This window comes from Zingiber officinale, chromosome 3A, assembly GCF_018446385.1.
Source record: "Zingiber officinale cultivar Zhangliang chromosome 3A, Zo_v1.1, whole genome shotgun sequence".
Lineage (NCBI taxonomy): Eukaryota > Viridiplantae > Streptophyta > Magnoliopsida > Zingiberales > Zingiberaceae > Zingiber > Zingiber officinale.
Window position 1 is genome coordinate 43,064,989 of NC_055990.1, and position 17,148 is coordinate 43,082,136.

The following is a 17,148-nucleotide window of genomic DNA, read 5'->3' on the forward strand; positions in this document are numbered from 1 at the left end:
TTTCGTCACAATTCTCATATTCACTATGCTGAAAATGGTTCTACTTCTAAACCGAAAGGAAAGAAGAAGAAGAAACAAGTTGGTTCAGCAAAGAAAGTGAATAAATCTCAGAGTACAGGACCTAAAGCTAGAATGAAGAAGCCGAAGGGCAAGTGCTTCATTTGCAAGCAGTCAGGACATTGGAAGGCAGACTGTCCTTGTAGGAATCAGAACAACAAAGGTATATCTCATACTCTAGTTGTTGAAACATGTTTAGCGGTGTTATCTACCAGCACCTGGTGTGTAGATACAGGAGCCACTGATCATGTCTGCAATTCCTTGCAGGAGTTCCAGGAAACCCGATGACTAACTGAAGGAGAGATTACCGTCTACATGGGCAATGCTACTAAGGTGGCGGCTGTTGCAATGGGAGACGTCTACTTATCTTTTAATAGAAATAGAAATTTGGTTTTAAGAAATTGTCTTTATGTGCCCAGTTTTAGAAAGAATTTAATTTCAGTTTCTAAACTGTTTTTAGATGGATATTCAGTTTCCTTTAGTAACGATGTAGTCATTAAGAGAAATAAAGTGATTATCTGTTCTGGTGCATTAGTTGGCAATTTGTATACTTGAAATCCAATTTCTCCCACAAAGCAAAACAAGGAAATTTATAACTCATCTTCTAACTCTAATAAGAGAAAAGAACCTTCGGAAATGAACCAAGCATATCTTTGGCATCTAAGGCTTGGTTATATTAACTTAAGTAGAATTCAGAGGCTTATAGCCGATGGACTTTTGGGTTCATTAGAGTTGGAAAATTTTCCAACTTGTGAATCTTGCTTGGAAGGTAAAATGACCAAGAGGCCTTTTAAGGCCAAGGGGTATAGAGCCAAAGAAGTGTTAGAATTGGTTCATTCTGATTTGTGTGGTCCTATGTCTGTCCAGGCAAGAGGAGGTTTTGAATATTTTGTCTCATTTATAGATGATTATTCAAGATATGGATACATTTACCTAATGCGCTGCAAGTCCGAGTGCTTTGATAAGTTCAAAGAATACAAGGCTGATGTGGAGAAACGACTAGGTAAAAGTATCAAGACACTACGGTCTGATCGTGGTGGCGAATACCTCTTAGGAGAGTTTAGGAATTACTTATCAGAGGTCGGGATTCAATCCCAACTGTCCGCACCTGGTACACCCCAACAGAATGGTGTGGCAGAACGAAGGATTAGGACTCTTATGGAAATGGTTAGATCGATGATGAGTTATTCAGAATTACCAAATTCGTTTTGGGGATACGCTCTGGAAATAGCAGTGTATATTCTAAACTTAGTACCTTCTAAATTAGTTTCTACTACTCCCACAGAATTGTGGAATGGGCGAAAGCCCGGTCTAAGACATATTCGGATTTGGGGTAGTCCAGCACATGTGCTGAAACCAGATGCTGATAAGTTAGAATCTCGTACAGAAGTTCGCGTGTTTATGGGGTATCCCAGAGGAACAAAAGGTGGTTTATTTTATAGTCCTAAAGACCAGAAGGTCATTGTTAGCACCAATGCTCAGTTTTTAGAAGAAGACTATATAATGGATCACAAGCCCAGTAGCAAAGTTGTTTTAGAAGAACTTAGAGAGGACACGTCTACCTTAGTACCAACAATACAAGATGAAGTACCACAAGAGACTGCAACACGTGTCACACATGATGCACAACCACAGACAGTGCCTCGTCGTAGTGGGAGGGTTGTAAGGCAGCCTGATAGATTCATGTTTTTGGGAGAGTCTTCGGACTTGATCCCGGGAAAACATGAACTTGATCCCCGAACATATGACGAAGCACTCCAAGATATAGATGCAGCATCTTGGCAAAAGGCAATGAATTCTGAAATAGAGTCTATGTACTCTAATAAGGTCTGGGAGCTTGTAGAACCACCTAATGGTATAAAAGTCGTTGGATGCAAGTGGATCTACAAAAGGAAAAGAGGGACAGACGGGAAGGTAGAAACCTTCAAAGCTAGGCTTGTTGCGAAAGGGTACACTCAGAAAGAGGGAATCGATTATGAGGAGACCTTTTCACCAGTAGTCATGCTTAAGTCTATCCGGATACTCTTATCTATTGCTGCTTATATAGATTATGAGATTTGGCAAATGGATGTCAAGACAGCTTTCCTTAATGGAAGTCTTGAAGAGAACATCCATATGAAGCAACCAGAAGGGTTTATTGAGAAAGGCAAAGAGCATCTAGTGTGCAAGCTCAATCGATCCATTTATGGACTGAAGCAAGCTTCTAGGTCTTGGAACATCCAGTTTAATGAAGTAATCCAATCATATGGATTTATTCAGTGTCCAGATGAGTCTTGTGTATACAAGAAGTGTAACGAAAACGTGGTGGTATTTCTTGTACTATACGTAGATGATATTTTGTTAATTGGCAGCAATGTCAAGGTATTATCAGACGTAAGGGTATGGTTGTCCAAACAATTTGATATGAAGGACTTAGGAGATTGTGCATACATTCTTGGGATCAAAGTTATAAGGGATCGCAAGAAAAGAATGTTGTGTCTGTCCCAAGTTTCATATATAGATACAATCCTTGCTCGTTTTAACATGCAGGATTCCAAGAAAGGTTTCTTACCTTTTAGGCATGGAGTAGCTCTATCTAAAGAGATGTCTCCGAAGACATCAAAAGAGATAGAGGACATGAAGGCAGTTCCTTATGCTTCAGCTGTAGGAAGCCTAATGTATGCAATGCTATGTACGAGACCTGATATCTGTTTTACCGTGGGCATGGTTAGCAGATATCAGAGTAACCCTGGACAAGGACATTGGACTGCGGTAAAGCATATATTAAAGTACCTGAGAAGGACTAGAAATTATATGCTAGTTTACCAAGCAGACGATTTGCTCCCTGTGGGTTACACGGATTCAGATTTCTAATCAGATAGGGACAACAGTAAGTCTACATCAGGCTATGTGTTTACTTTAGGAGGTGGAGCCATTGCATGGAGGAGTGTTAAGCAAAAATGCGTTTCAGACTCAACCATGGAAGCTGAGTATGTAGCAGCCTTTGAGGCAGCTAAAGAAGCAGTATGGCTCAGGAACTTTCTAATGGATTTAGATGTGATTCCTGGTTTTCCCAAAATCATCACAATTTATTGTGATAATAGTGGTGCAGTTGCAAACTCGAAGGAACCACGAGCCCATAAGGCAAGTAAACATATTGAGCGCAAGTACCACCAGATACGAGATATCGTGAAGCGAGGAGAAGTTGTCATCGCCAAGATTGCGTCAGCAGATAACCTGGCAGATCCTTTCACTAAGGCCCTTCCAGCCAAAGCTTTCGATCGGCATATGGAGGGAATGGGAATCAGATGTATGGCAGAAGATATGGCAACTTAGTCGTTAGTATAAGTGGGAGATTGTTAGAGTGTATACTGAAAGCCTAAGCTTTTGTAAACATTTATTTTGAATAAAGAATCACATTTGGTCAAATTATCTACATTTAGTTGTAGTTGTTCAATTAATTTATATTATAGATAACATAGTATGTGGTGCCACATACAGAAGAGGATGTTATCAGTACCTTATAAATTATAAACAGTAGCTCAGGACCAAAATGGAAAGAAATAAACCATTGGAAGGTCGTAGTGTAATTACGTATTAGTTTATCTTGACTATATAATTACACTAGTACACTTAGAGTGTATTGAGTAGGACCATTGAAGGTCGTTTCTTTTATACTGACTTTTATAAAGGAACAAAGACCTCAGTTATTATGGAAGTGTGTACTCTTAATCCTAATATAATAACAAGCACATATATTTGATATTTATTTCTTTAATTTATCAATGGGTGAGATTTAGTTCGATAAATCAATAAGCTCTATAAGTTGGGAAATGATATTACTTATAGTGTGTGTTGTTGATTATAGAATGAAACTGTGTCCTAGTAATCTAGGTTGATAATGTCCCCAAGATGAGCTCATAAAGATTGTCATGTTAAACTCTATAGGTGGACTTAGTCTGACATGACGATAAGGTTGAGTAGTACTATTCTTGGATTAAGATATTAATTAAATGAGTTGTCAGTAACTCACTTAATTAGTGGACATTTGACATCTTAAACACAGGGAGACTAACACACTCATAATAAGAAGAAGCCCAAAAATGTAATTTGGGATTGGTACGGTAGTTCAATAATAGTTCTCTAGTGGAATGAATTATTATTGATAAAATTAAGTTGTGTGTTCGGGGCGAATACGGAATGCTTAATTTTATCAGGAGACCAAAATCAATTCCTCCTCTCGGTCTCTATCGTAGCCTCTTAATTATAGAGTACTATACCCACCTATACCCACCTTCTATACCCACCTAAAGGGGGTCGGCCAAGCTAGCTTGGGGATCAAGCTAGGGCCGACCTAAGCATGGTTTATGGGTGGCCGGCCCTAGCTTGAACCCAAGCTAAAGGGGGCCGGCCCTAATGAAATTAAAAAGAATTTTAATTTTAATTTTTTCTTATGTGGAAGATATAATTTATTGAAGAGAATTAAAATTAAAATATCTCTCTTAAAAGGATCTACAAAAGATTAATGAAAGAGATTAGATCTCTTTCCTTATTTGTAGATTGGAAAGATATTTTATTTTCTCTTTGTAAAATTATTCACATGTTGAAAAATAAACTTATAGAAATTTCTTTTTATCAACCATGAAGGGATTTTTGAAGAGAAATTTTATTTTTTAAAATTTCTGGAAACAAATTAGGAAGTTTTAATTTGTTGATTGAAACTCTCCTAATTTATCTTTTTGATTGTGGCCGGCCATTGTATGGATAAAGACGAAGTTTTATTTAATTCTTCCCAATTAATTCATGTCAAGAAAAGTTAAGGAAATTTTATTATAATTAATATTTTCTTATTTACCAAAGCTAAGGAATATAAAAGAGAGGGTTGGGGTGCCTTCATGTGATACAACTTCTATTATTCTTCTCTCTCTTTTCTTCCTTGGTGTGGCCGACCCCTTCAAGCTTTCTCTTCTCCTTGTTGTGGCCGAACCTCTTCTTCCTTTTGGAGATCAAGTTGTGGCCGGGTACAAGCTTGGAGAAGAAGGAGAGAAAGCTTATATCCCTTGGAGCATTGGTAGAGTTTTCTCTTCATCCTTGGAGGTGCACTTGAGTTGGCCGAATCTTACAAGGAGGAGAAGAAGGTGCTTTGGTGGTTTCTCATCTCGGAAGATCGTTGTCCACACAACGTACGAGGTTAGAAGAGGAATACGGTAGAAGATCAAGAGGTTTTTCTAAAAGGTATAACTAGTATTTTTCCTTTCCGCATCATACTAGTTATTTTAGGAAATAATACCAAATACAAGAGGCATACAATTTTAGTGTTTTGAATTTGCTTTCGATATAGTGTTCTTTTGTTTGTTCTTTTCCTTGTGATTTGATTATTTTTTTTGGTTGACCTAAAGTTATTTTAGGAAATTAAATATTAACTTTCCTTAAAAGGTTTTGTCTAGTCGGTGGTGGTTGCTCCCATATCCAAGAAGGTCATGTGCCTCACCATGTCAGTACTGGGAACCAATTATGGAAATTAATATTTAATGGAATTAATAACTTAGGTGATTTGGATCGAACGTGTTAAGTTCCGCAGGAGATCCAAGTCAAAACCTAAAAGAACAAATAGATTAAATTTTGGATCAAACGTGTTAAGTTCTGCAGGCGATCCAAGTTTAATTTAAAAGAACACATGGTAGCTAGGAAAAGGTTCAGACCTTTGTACAAAATTTTTGTACAGTGGAACCATTAGGTTTTCCGAGTAGCAACCAACATCCCTGCAGAAGCCCTCGTCTTCCTCCCTCCCTGCAAAATTGCTTCGATATTAAGTGCAGAATCGCAGCAAGGAGTGGAACCTCTCATAGGCGCTAGGTAAATTCGCAGTCCTCCTCTCCGAAGCCTTCCTCACTAGCTTCCGTAACTCCTCACTGCTGCGACATATTCTCACAGGCGCTGCAAAGTTAGGTTCCACAATCATCCTCTTCCCTTCATTGTCGGTAAAAGCTTATTTTTGATTCTTTGAAATTAATGTCTTCAAATTCATATGCTGGGAAGGGTTGTATATAATCTTTGTAAAATTATGTAAATCATATTTCAATTTCCTAAATTATTGATCGATGTCAATTCAATATTCATGCATCTACTAGTTATTTTTCAAAAGAAGGTTTGACAGTGAACTTCAGGTAAAACATAAGTTCCTAATTTTGATCAATATGATATTTTCTGTTTGATTTCTGTTTTGCATGGACTGCTAAAGTGTTGACTTATTTAGATATTAGTAATACAACCATACATGGAATGCAGGGGAGGTACACAATCCATAGAGTAATATTACACAATCCATAGAGTAATATAACCGTAAATAGGATTCTCATATAAGACCAACTTACTAAATACCTCATGTGAGACCATGCTTTTCCTGTGATGTACTTTCTAATTTAGTATAAAGACATCATTAATATTTAGTTTCTTTAGTGGTCAAAATACATAACACAGTAGAATTATTTATACTTTGTAGCAGTATAAAAACGTTATTTGGAAATTTGTTATCTATTTATCAAATTTGTAGTGTTTGGGGATTGAGCCATGCTTGGGTCTTTAAAAGAGACCCCAATGCTTTTTGTTGTTGAAATATCTTTAAATTAATGAATTTGTTGTTATTGTTGCAAATTTTAAAACATGATTTGAATCTTTGTTTTGCTTCTGTGTTATACCGTCATCTATTGTCAATTATGTATACTGTCAATTATGTTTTCTAAATCGGTTATGCAGGAAACTTGCAAAACAACGTTTCCTTTTATCAACGAATGGTAAATCATTTCATTATAAGTTCTAATATTTTATTTATAAAAAATTTTGAATATTGTTTTAATGTAGGGGAAAATATATGTTGTATTTGTTGGATATAATCTGGGTATTTATGAAATGTGGATAGAAGCATCAAGTTAAGTTATTGGCTTTAAAGGAGCCATACATCAATCATACAAAAGTAGAATGGAGGCACAAAAAGCTTTTCAAGCGCACTTGGATAAAAAATTTGCACCAATTTCCATTTCATCATGTGCAACTTCAACTTCGGGATCAAATTCAAATTTAGACAAACAACTTTTGAGCTCTAAAAAACAACTAAGTTGAAGGATACATTAAAAAAAATAGAGCAGCTTTTCAATTCCTAGTTGTTATTATTGTTGGTGTTATTTTTTATTTTTTTTAATCTGAGTTCAAGTTGAACAATGGTATTGTAAGTGGTGTATCGAATTTAAAACATATGTTATGTTATCTTAATATGTTGTGAAACATTTGTTATGTTTGGAATTTGGTTGGTTTGTTAATATTTTATTTATGATATCTTTTGATTATCATCATATAGATAAAGGTCTATTTGATAGATGTTATTCCATATGGCATAATGCATGCGTACGTGACACCACCAAATGGATATGCACAAAATGCATGTGTACCATTAATGATATGATATCGTAGCTATTGGTGATTTTCATTGTTTACTGTCGGTGTGTGGTAGCTCAGAAATCACTATGGACTTAAAAGTTTCTTACATATATAAATTCATCTCCAAGTGGATTGGATGCCAATTTGGCACAGTTGCATTCTGATCAGGATTTAGCTAACTAGCCAGTAACTTTAAATCCATTCCTGAGCTGGAGAGCAAAAGGAAGATTCTTCTGATGAACAACTACGATGTAGCCTAGGAGCATCATTACGGTCCCTGAAGTCCTAATTTTGTTGTTCAAGATGATAACTGGATTCTTCTTCAGGATTGCCACAAACTCCAAAAAAATAATTCCATCTAAATTCTTATTTGATTTCTTTAGTTTGCTCATGTATTTGATCAATTCATTAAATATATATTTCTTCAGAAACTAATATAATTAAAATATACATTAGTTACCGTATTATTTATTGACATCTCCAATGAGGAAACCCAACCCCCCACACATGGCTCTCATTTCTTCACATGAATATAGATTTGTGTCTGTGAAACAGAGCTCGGGTTTGAACTGCAAAACATTGAAGTCGCTTGAAAAAGTCTACCAAGCTCTCATGTGCATTACTAAAGCTCCTCTTGCTTTGTAGTATGCAGCTACTTAATTACCACTCTTTACAATATATTAAATCATTAGTAGACAAATTCAAATGATTACTTTATGTTCTTGCTCAAGAACTCTGGACACTGATATACTTGTCGATGCAGCTTTCGCACATGGAAAAATTAACTTCAAATTAATAATGTTGCAGAATAATACTGTAACTTCAAATATTGTAGGGCAAAATTTTAAGTCCAACGCATTCATGAGAAATCAGGATCCATGACAATGAAAATCACCAACATAAACATTGCTCTCAAATAGTTTCAAAATATGAGAATCTAAAAGTATCAAGAGAAACAATTACGCCATGAAGTCCTCAACATGAAGCTACAAGCTCCACACAAACATGACATGGAAGTAAAGATCCAATGGAAAATAAAACAAGATCAAGCTCATCACTTCTTAGAGGCATCAATATTTTTTCTCCTCCTTCCAGTAGTTTTTGTGTATTGACCGCGAACTCGGAGGCCCAGTAGTGTCAAAGTCGTCTGTGATTTCTGCAAAAAAAAAAAAAAAAAAAAATTACAGTCCTATAACAAAATTCAAGAATATATAAATGGAAGATCCTTAAATACTCAACTACATGGAAACTATAATATCCTGTACAGAAAACCTCAATATCCAATGGTTGACATGAGAATTCAGATTAAAACCTCAATATCTCTAGGCCTAGTATATGTGGAAACCCATTAGTCAAATAATATCCCTAGGCCTAGTATATGTGGAAAACCATAAGTCAAATATTACAGGACCCTCCAACCTCAGATGATGTGCCAAGACAGCAGATCTCAGGCACATCAGAAAGACAAGAAGATCCAAGGCAAGAAGATGCATCCGTAGCATGGGGAGAGGAAAGTGGGTGCATCATCAAAGAAACTAGAAAATTGTAGAGGGAAAGACGATAGATATTGTTATTATTGTATTTCCATCTCAAAATCAGTCTGATGGTCAAAGATAGTGAATAATTATAGAGGGAAAGGCATATGTGTGTACATATGGATACAATGTGGTGGTTATCATTTTTCCAACCCATAACTTGGTTATTGATGTCTTGAGTTCTCTATTGGAACAAGCATTGAAGTGCTAGAAGAAGGTTGGAAATCCATAAGGACTCAAAAAGAAACCTCAACGAGGGATTAATCATCCAACATCCTTCATACAGAAACTTGATTGTCATGATCATCTCATCCCAAACTGACACCAAAAGACCTAAATTAAACATAACAGTTGTTATAAAGTTATAAATCCCACAAAAGCATATGGCTTAAGACCACTCCACAAACTACCATGTACTAACCAACGCAATTCTAATGGCATATTTTCTGAAGTTGAAGCATGATGTTGACGAGCAAATAAATTAATGGATGATACACATTACCGGTCAAGATTTAAAAACATGTATAAACTAGTGAACATTTCTGAAGGATCATAATGAACAAACTGATATGAAAGGCAACCACCAGTGGTCACCTAGAAAAGCAGCTATAGTGCAATGAATCATTACTGTATCCTCCTCAAGCGGGCCGCCACCAGTGATCACCTGGAAAAGCAACCAAAAGCTCTTATATCATCCATGAAACAAAGTATTTCTTGAAATTAGATAATCTTCATGCTATTGAGTGAAATCATCAGCAGCAGCAACCATCTAGTGCACTAAACCAATCAAGCATACAAATAAAGCAAATAGATGAATACCAACTATAGATAAATACAAACATCATAGTGCATGTTGTTAGAACCTGCAACAATAAATACAATTATTAACTTCATTTTTTCAATGAACCACTATAATTTAACATATTAAAATTTTAATAGTACCTGCTATAGATGTCATATCTGGTTCATACGTGTCATCAACAATGTTATGATTAGTATCTTCAGTCGATCTGATAATTGACACATTGTCATATTTACAAAATGTAATGAAATAAATTTATGTTTGCAAGTGAAATTACAATAAAAATGCATCATTAATCGACACATAACCCCCTTGTTGCAAATTTGGACAATTGCGCTTGTCATGGGACACTCCTCGATGTCCGCATCCACGACATAGCCTGGAATTTGAGGTTCATTTCTCCTTTGATGATTTCAATCTCTTCCCACATCTCTTTGTTCTTACTGAAGAAGGATCAATAATACCAAGGCCCTTATCCATAGATTTCTTTTTTTGGCTTCTAGCATTGCATATTTTACTAATATTCATCTCTTGAATTTTGTTGTAGATAGAATCGAATTGTTCATCCAAAAAGGTTGTCCCCTCATTAGTCAAAGATGCATCATCAATTAATATTGAAGCTTTATAAGATAACCTCAAGTGTCTCAACATCAAATACCTTTCTGAATCTGGATCATTAATGTAATTTTGCTCCCCCAAAGCATATATTGCTCCAATTTTTGTATCTCGTGTCCATCGTTTGAGTATATATGTATCAGGCAAATGAAACACTTGGTTGATACGAAAAAAAACTAGCATATGTCTACATAGAATGCCCTCAAACTCAAATTTCATGCAACTACACAATATGTAATTCCTTTGTTTGTCATGAATAAGTACCCTTGGTTTCGAGGAAGAAGAACTTTGAAATTTCATCACATGGTAACCCACTGAGTCAACTCTTGAAAATGCTTGTTGCACATAATAACCATGACTCTCACTCATTTCACTTTGAAACTCCACCCATTTCTTTTTTGTGTATAGCTTAACCATTTGAGTTTCCATTGGCCAATTTGTCTTAATTTTCGGATGCTCATTTATGTCAATATGGTCAGCAACTAACTCATTGTGTCTTTGATGTCTCAGTGCTCTATTAAAATGGGTGATAAAATCCATCAGTGAGTTCTTATTTGAGACATATCTCTTGAAAAATGCATGTGAGCCTTCAGATCTTTGACTACTTGACATTCCAATACAAAATAAATGGCTAAAATATATTGACACCCATTTGTGTCGTAATTCATACATCAACGATAACCAATCATTATTCTCTAAGTTAGCACACTTGATAGCTTCTTCCCATGACTTTTCAAAATCATCAAGTATTGTAGAATTTGCAATAACATTCTTTAATCTTTGATAATGGTTTTGAAAAGTCAAAGGGTTTAATTTTTCTGGAAATTTGTTCAGTATGTGCCATAAACAATATCGATATACTGTTTGAGGGAAAACTTGTGCAATTACTTTTGTCATAGCAGGATCCTAATCAGTGATGATAACACTTGGTAGACCTTTAGACATAGGTTCTATGAACTTTTTAAGTAACCAAACAAAAGATTCAGTTTTCTCATCACTTAGAAATCCGCAACCAAATATAATTGTCTGATGATGATGATTAACTCCTATAAAAGGTGCCAAAATCAAGTCATGTTTGTTAGTGTTGTATGTTGTATCAAATATAACTACATCACCAAATACACTATATGCCCGCCTAGATATATGATCAGCCCAAAAATACCTACTAAATCTATTATCTGAATCAGTCTCATAATCAAAGAAAAAAAGCAGAATTCTTCTCTTGCTCAGATGTAAAAAACTCGATCAGTGTTTCAGCATCAATATCCTTTTGCTCATCTCTTAGATTTTTCTCAAAATGTCTAATATATTTTTCTATACAACCTACTCTCTCAGGTCCTCCATACTCTATCTCTAATATTTGTATTTGTTGACAAGTTGGTACATTGGCCTCTGAAAACTATTTCGTCAATGTTTTCTTTGCTGCCGAAACATTATGATGTTAGCCTAGCAAATGCACCTTGGATGGAGTAGAAAATGGATGATTATGGGTTTCTATAAAGTTACTAACAACCCAATTAGGCCCAGTTTGTTTCTTCATAAATGTAATATTTGATTTACAACCCGTTCTAACAGCGCCACGTGTTCTTTCTTTTGTCGGTTGATCAGCTTTTGTATGTTTATTCCACTGCATTAGATCTGTATGTCCTTCTTTAAAGCATACAATTTGTTTCCACATTACTTCATTTGTGATCTTATTTTTCTTGCTCGTGTGCATCCTTGAACTAAATTCAGCTTCTCGTGCATATTGATTATAGAATGAATATGCCTCATCTAGTGATGAGAATTCCATTCCAATTTTTGGCTTTCGATCATCTGAAACTTGGGGAATGTATTCTTGATTATCAACTCGATTTTCTTTTATTTCTGGACACCCTCACATTATAATTGACAACCGGTAATTAGATAAACAAATAAAAATTATAACTTATTGTAGATAATGTAAAACAGAAACAGAAACACTATGGTAACAATAAAACTATTGTAACAATTTGATGAAATTTGCAACATAAATAAAAATAAATTGGATTGTAAATACTATCATAAACAATATGATGAAATTTACAACAGAAATATAAACAAATTTGATCGTAAGTTAATTTTTAAAACTATCTCCAACAATCGGTTGGTTTAGTTGACTTTTGAGCAAAAAATTAGGATTATTGTAGATAATGGGAAAAAAGGAGGTCTGAATTCAAATATAGAACAACTAATAGGCATCCAACATAATCTTGCAAATTATCAAAAATAAGAGAGGGAATTTTAGCATAATGCAGAATAGCTAAAGAACTCTATCAATCAACAACAATTTATAAAAAACTGATAGCTAAAAAACTAAGACCTATCCCGTTCATCATTGCATAGGTCCAAACATGACACGGAAAAATATATTTCCTGATCAATCAGGAACAAAAACTTGGACTTTATTCTGCCGGTATAACATAGATGCAAAATCAATTTATAAAAATAAGCTTTTACCGGCAATGAAGGGAAGAGGACAATTGTGGAACCTAGCTTTGCAGTGCCTGTGAGAATATGTCGCAGCAACGAGGAGTTATGGAAGCTAGTGAGGAAGGCTTCGGAGAGGAGGACCACGAGTTTACCTAGCGCCTGGGAGAGGTTCCACTCCTTGCTGCGATTCTGCACTTCAGATCGAAGCGATTCTGCAGGGAGGGAGGAAGAGGAGGGCTTCTGCAGGGACTCGGCGAGGGGGTCTTTGCGGTGAGTTGGGGTAGCGTCAGGAGGAAGAGAGGAAGAGGATCTAGGGCACAGGGATATACATGAAGAGGAGGACTTCTACAGGGACTCGGTGAGGGGGTCGCTGCGACGAGTTGGGGTAGCATCCGGAGAAAGAGAGGAAGAGGATCTAGGGCACAGGGTTATATTGGAAGAGGAGGGCTTCTACAGGGACTCGGCGAGGGTGTCTCTGCAGCGAGTTGGGGCAGCATCGGGAGGAAGAGAGGAAGAGGAGCTAGGGCACAAGGAAGGAGGAAGAGGAGGGCTTCTGCAGGGACTCAGCAAGGGGGTCTCTGCGGCGAGTTGGGGCAGCGTCGGGAGGAAGAGAGGAAGAGGAGCTAGGGCATAGGGAGGGAGGAAGAGGAGGGCTTCTGCAGGGATTCGGCGAGGGGATCTTTGCGGTGAGTTGGGGTAGCGTCAGGAGTAAGAGAGGAAGAGGAGCTAGGGCACAGGGAGGGAGGAAGAGGAGGGCTTCTGCAGGGACTTGGTGAGGGGGGTCTGCGGCGAGTTGGGGCAGCGTCGGTAGGAAGAGAGGAAGCCGAGTTGGGGCAGCATCGGGAGGAAGAGAGGAAGAGGAGCTAGGGCACAACGTCGGGAGGAAGAGAGGAAGAGGAGCTAGGGCACAACGTCGGGAGGAAGAGGAGGGCTTCTGCAAGACTTGTGGCGAGAAGTAAATAAAAACACCGTGACGCGAACTTTGCCACGAAGGCAATCCGCAGCAGTCTGCACATTTTAGTCTGCAGCATAGCGTTAACTAACCACGAAGGGAAATCTTATTGTAAGACTTGCAATCTTATTTTGAAATAACATGTGCTTGCATGTGCTTTTTGATTTTCCTCACATAATCCGATGTAGTAAAGATCCTCTTGTATGGTTGTGAGTTGTGACTACTTGCACTGCCAATTGAGAATCCCGATGACACTTGCACTTAGGGGTGGCTCCACTAAGGGTAGAGAGAGCTACTCTCTTTTAATAAAATATCCTCCAAAGACTCTTCCATTAATTTATAATAGAATGCTTGAATCAAAAGAATAGTTGCCCTGCCTTAATAAAATATCCTCCAAAAACCCCCTCCATTAATTTGTAGTTGAATGCTTGAATCAAAAAGATTTTTTTTCTTCAGAGATGTTTTTTATCGGTAGTCTTTATTAATTAATTTTTCTTATGTGATGATTTTTTTTATATAAGTATTTGTCATATTTCGCCCCCCTCCCAATAAAATTTCTGGATCCACCCTTATTTGCATGTCTCAAAGATCCATTCTTATACAGAAACTTGATCCCTTCTTTGATTTGCCAAAAACTCACCATGCACTATTGAGATAGGTTGATTGATTTATTTTTCAAATGCCAGCAACAAACAACCTTGTGAGTATCGAATAATCCCACCAACGCTATATTGAATGTTTTATTGCAATACAAAAGAAAAGAGTGTGGCTAGTTGAATCTATAGGATAACTACATAGACAGCAAGATTCATCCCACGCTCCCTCTTTTTTTAATGCATTCACAATATCCTCATTTTCCCAAGGAACCATTGGTGTATCGATTTTTGATTGGATGGTAAGAATCCGATTCTCCTAAAATATTTTGTCATAACAACCTAAGCACCAAAATTTCTTTACTCCATGGGATCGATCTCCATATATAAGGACTACTCCCCAATCCATCATCCAACACCAGTCAGAAATTTCATATTTAACATTGCCACACAAATTATATTTGATAAACGTTTTTTTCAAATATGTATTTTAAATCTAATAATAACATTAACATACAACAAATATACAATTAAGTAATAAAAAATTCCATGGATTAATATTATTTACTTTTTAAATTAAATAATATTTGATAAAAAAAATATAAGGAATATAAATTTTATATATTTTAATGAACATAAAAATAAATTTTCCATTAAACAATGAACATAAAAACCATTAGTTATATTAAATATAAGCTGAAAATATAAAGGCACTCAATATTAGTGATATTAATAAAAGCTTTTGCTTAATTGGATTAATCCATTAATTAATTAATTTTTTTTAAAAAAAAATAAAGTAAATCTAAAAAAGTATATTAATTGGCAGTATTTATGACCTAATTGCTAAAATTAGGTTTTCTATTTTAAACCTCAAATTTTTAAGGCCTGTCACCCAGTTCTCATTTAAATACGGTCCACGCCTCCTCGTCTCCCTCGCCCTGTTCCTCCACGCACCACAACGATCTCCGCCACCACGTTAACGATGAGGCCCAACCAACTCCTTCCCCTCATCATCCTCCTCGCGTCCTCTGCCGCCGCCGCCGCCCTGCGTGCCCACATCGGCGTGATCGCACTCTGCGCCCTCACCGACTACCCGGTCGTCTGCCTGGACGCCGCAAAGTCGTTCGGGAGCTCCTACCCGCCGTCGCCCGATGCGGGGGATCTGCTGTCCATGCACCTCGACATGGCGGCGAAGCACACGCGGGCTGCGAAGGCGGAGGTGGAGGAGCAGCTGAAGTGGACGGAAAACGCGCGCGAGCAGGGGGCGCTCAAGGTGTGCGCGTCGCAGTTCGGGGACGCGCTGGACGACATGGGCAAGGCGCGGAACGCCATCCTGGTGAAGGACGCCGGCACCGCCAACAGCATGCTCAGCGCCGTCATCACGTACTACAGCACCTGCGACGACGCCTTCACCGAGATAAAGAGGGCGAACCCGGTGGCGAAGCAGGACGACGCGCTCTCCAAGATTATCAGCAACGCCCTCGCCCTCGGCCAGCTGGCGCTCGCCGGAAATAAGTAGCGGAGAAACAAATCATCATCCGCCGATCGATCGGAAGAAGATGATCGGTGATCGATGGACGATTTTAATTTATTTGCGTGATTTCGATATGATTTGTGATGTTGTCGACATAAATCGAGAGTATAAACTTTAACGGAGTTGGTTTTATTGAAAGATTCATAACGGTCACATGGCGCATGCGGCTAAAGACCATTTGTTCGATACCCTTTACACGGAGGAGGTAAAACACTCATGCAAGTATTAACCGTGTCCGGACTAAGGTGCTGTGGTATGGTGCTCATGGCACATGTAGTCCTTCTGTGGGAGGGATGAGAAATCAGGCAGTTGGACAATTTATCCTAATGCTCAAATTAATGAATATCTTATGTTGGCTAAAACAAAAATCGTCATTTTTTGCATCATTATAAAATATTTATTTTTTAACTACATATTAAATTACTTTACAACAAGCTTAGGTTTATATTATCAAATATAAATACTACAATGGCTGCTCTACTGATTCAACCCACCCCGGTCCTTATATTATGAAGTACTGGGATGAAATGATATAAATAGGACCCAATTTTTTTTTTAATAAAGTAAAAATCATTTACAATGACTTCTTCTAACTTTTCTAAATATAAAATCATCTATAATATTATTAATTTTAAGATTTTCTAAATTTTTTTCAATATATAAAATTACTAATTCATTCAATCTCTCTTACGTCATTATTGATCTCATATATGTTTTCAACAATTTTAATTTTGAGAAACTCCTTTTAACCGATCCTACAATAGCAAATTCTATAAGCAATTGTAACATTTATATAACAATCTATATTTTTTACAAAATTAAGAATATCAACTGCTGTCATGCATTATCTCATTTGGTAAAGTCAGTTGTAATATTTTTAATTCTATAAATAAATCATATAACTCAACATCAAATGAATTGTCATACTTAAAAGTAGATGTCAGATTAACATAACATTTTTTTCAACTCATCAGATTAACATAACATTTTTTTCAACTCATTATTATCTAATGATTTTAATGTTTTCGGACCAAACAAAAAAACCAAACATATTTTCAAATGTTTTCATTTAATTAAATCTACATTTCAAAGAAGAAATTGTCATGTCTATAACAATCACAAAATAATCGATTCTAAAAGATTCTTTATCACGTGAAATTTCATCATCTTCTTTCTCATCAAATTATTTTATTTTT

General features: G+C 36.6%; 1 protein-coding gene across 1 annotated transcript; it reads left to right on the forward strand.

Annotated features, from left to right (window-relative positions):
• Positions 1-15,400: 15,400 nt before the first annotated feature.
• LOC122050381 (pectinesterase inhibitor-like) lies at positions 15,401-15,937 on the forward strand. The gene has a single exon (XM_042611287.1). The coding sequence runs from the start codon at positions 15,401-15,403 to the stop codon at positions 15,935-15,937; it is 537 nt and encodes a 178-aa protein (XP_042467221.1).
• The last annotated feature ends 1,211 nt before the right edge of the window (positions 15,938-17,148 follow it).

Bases quoted from the DNA above. Each gene is read 5' to 3' on its own strand.
- LOC122050381 (XM_042611287.1), top strand. From the start codon at position 15,401: ATGAGGCCCAACCAACTCCTTCCCCTCATCATCCTCCTCGCGTCCTCT.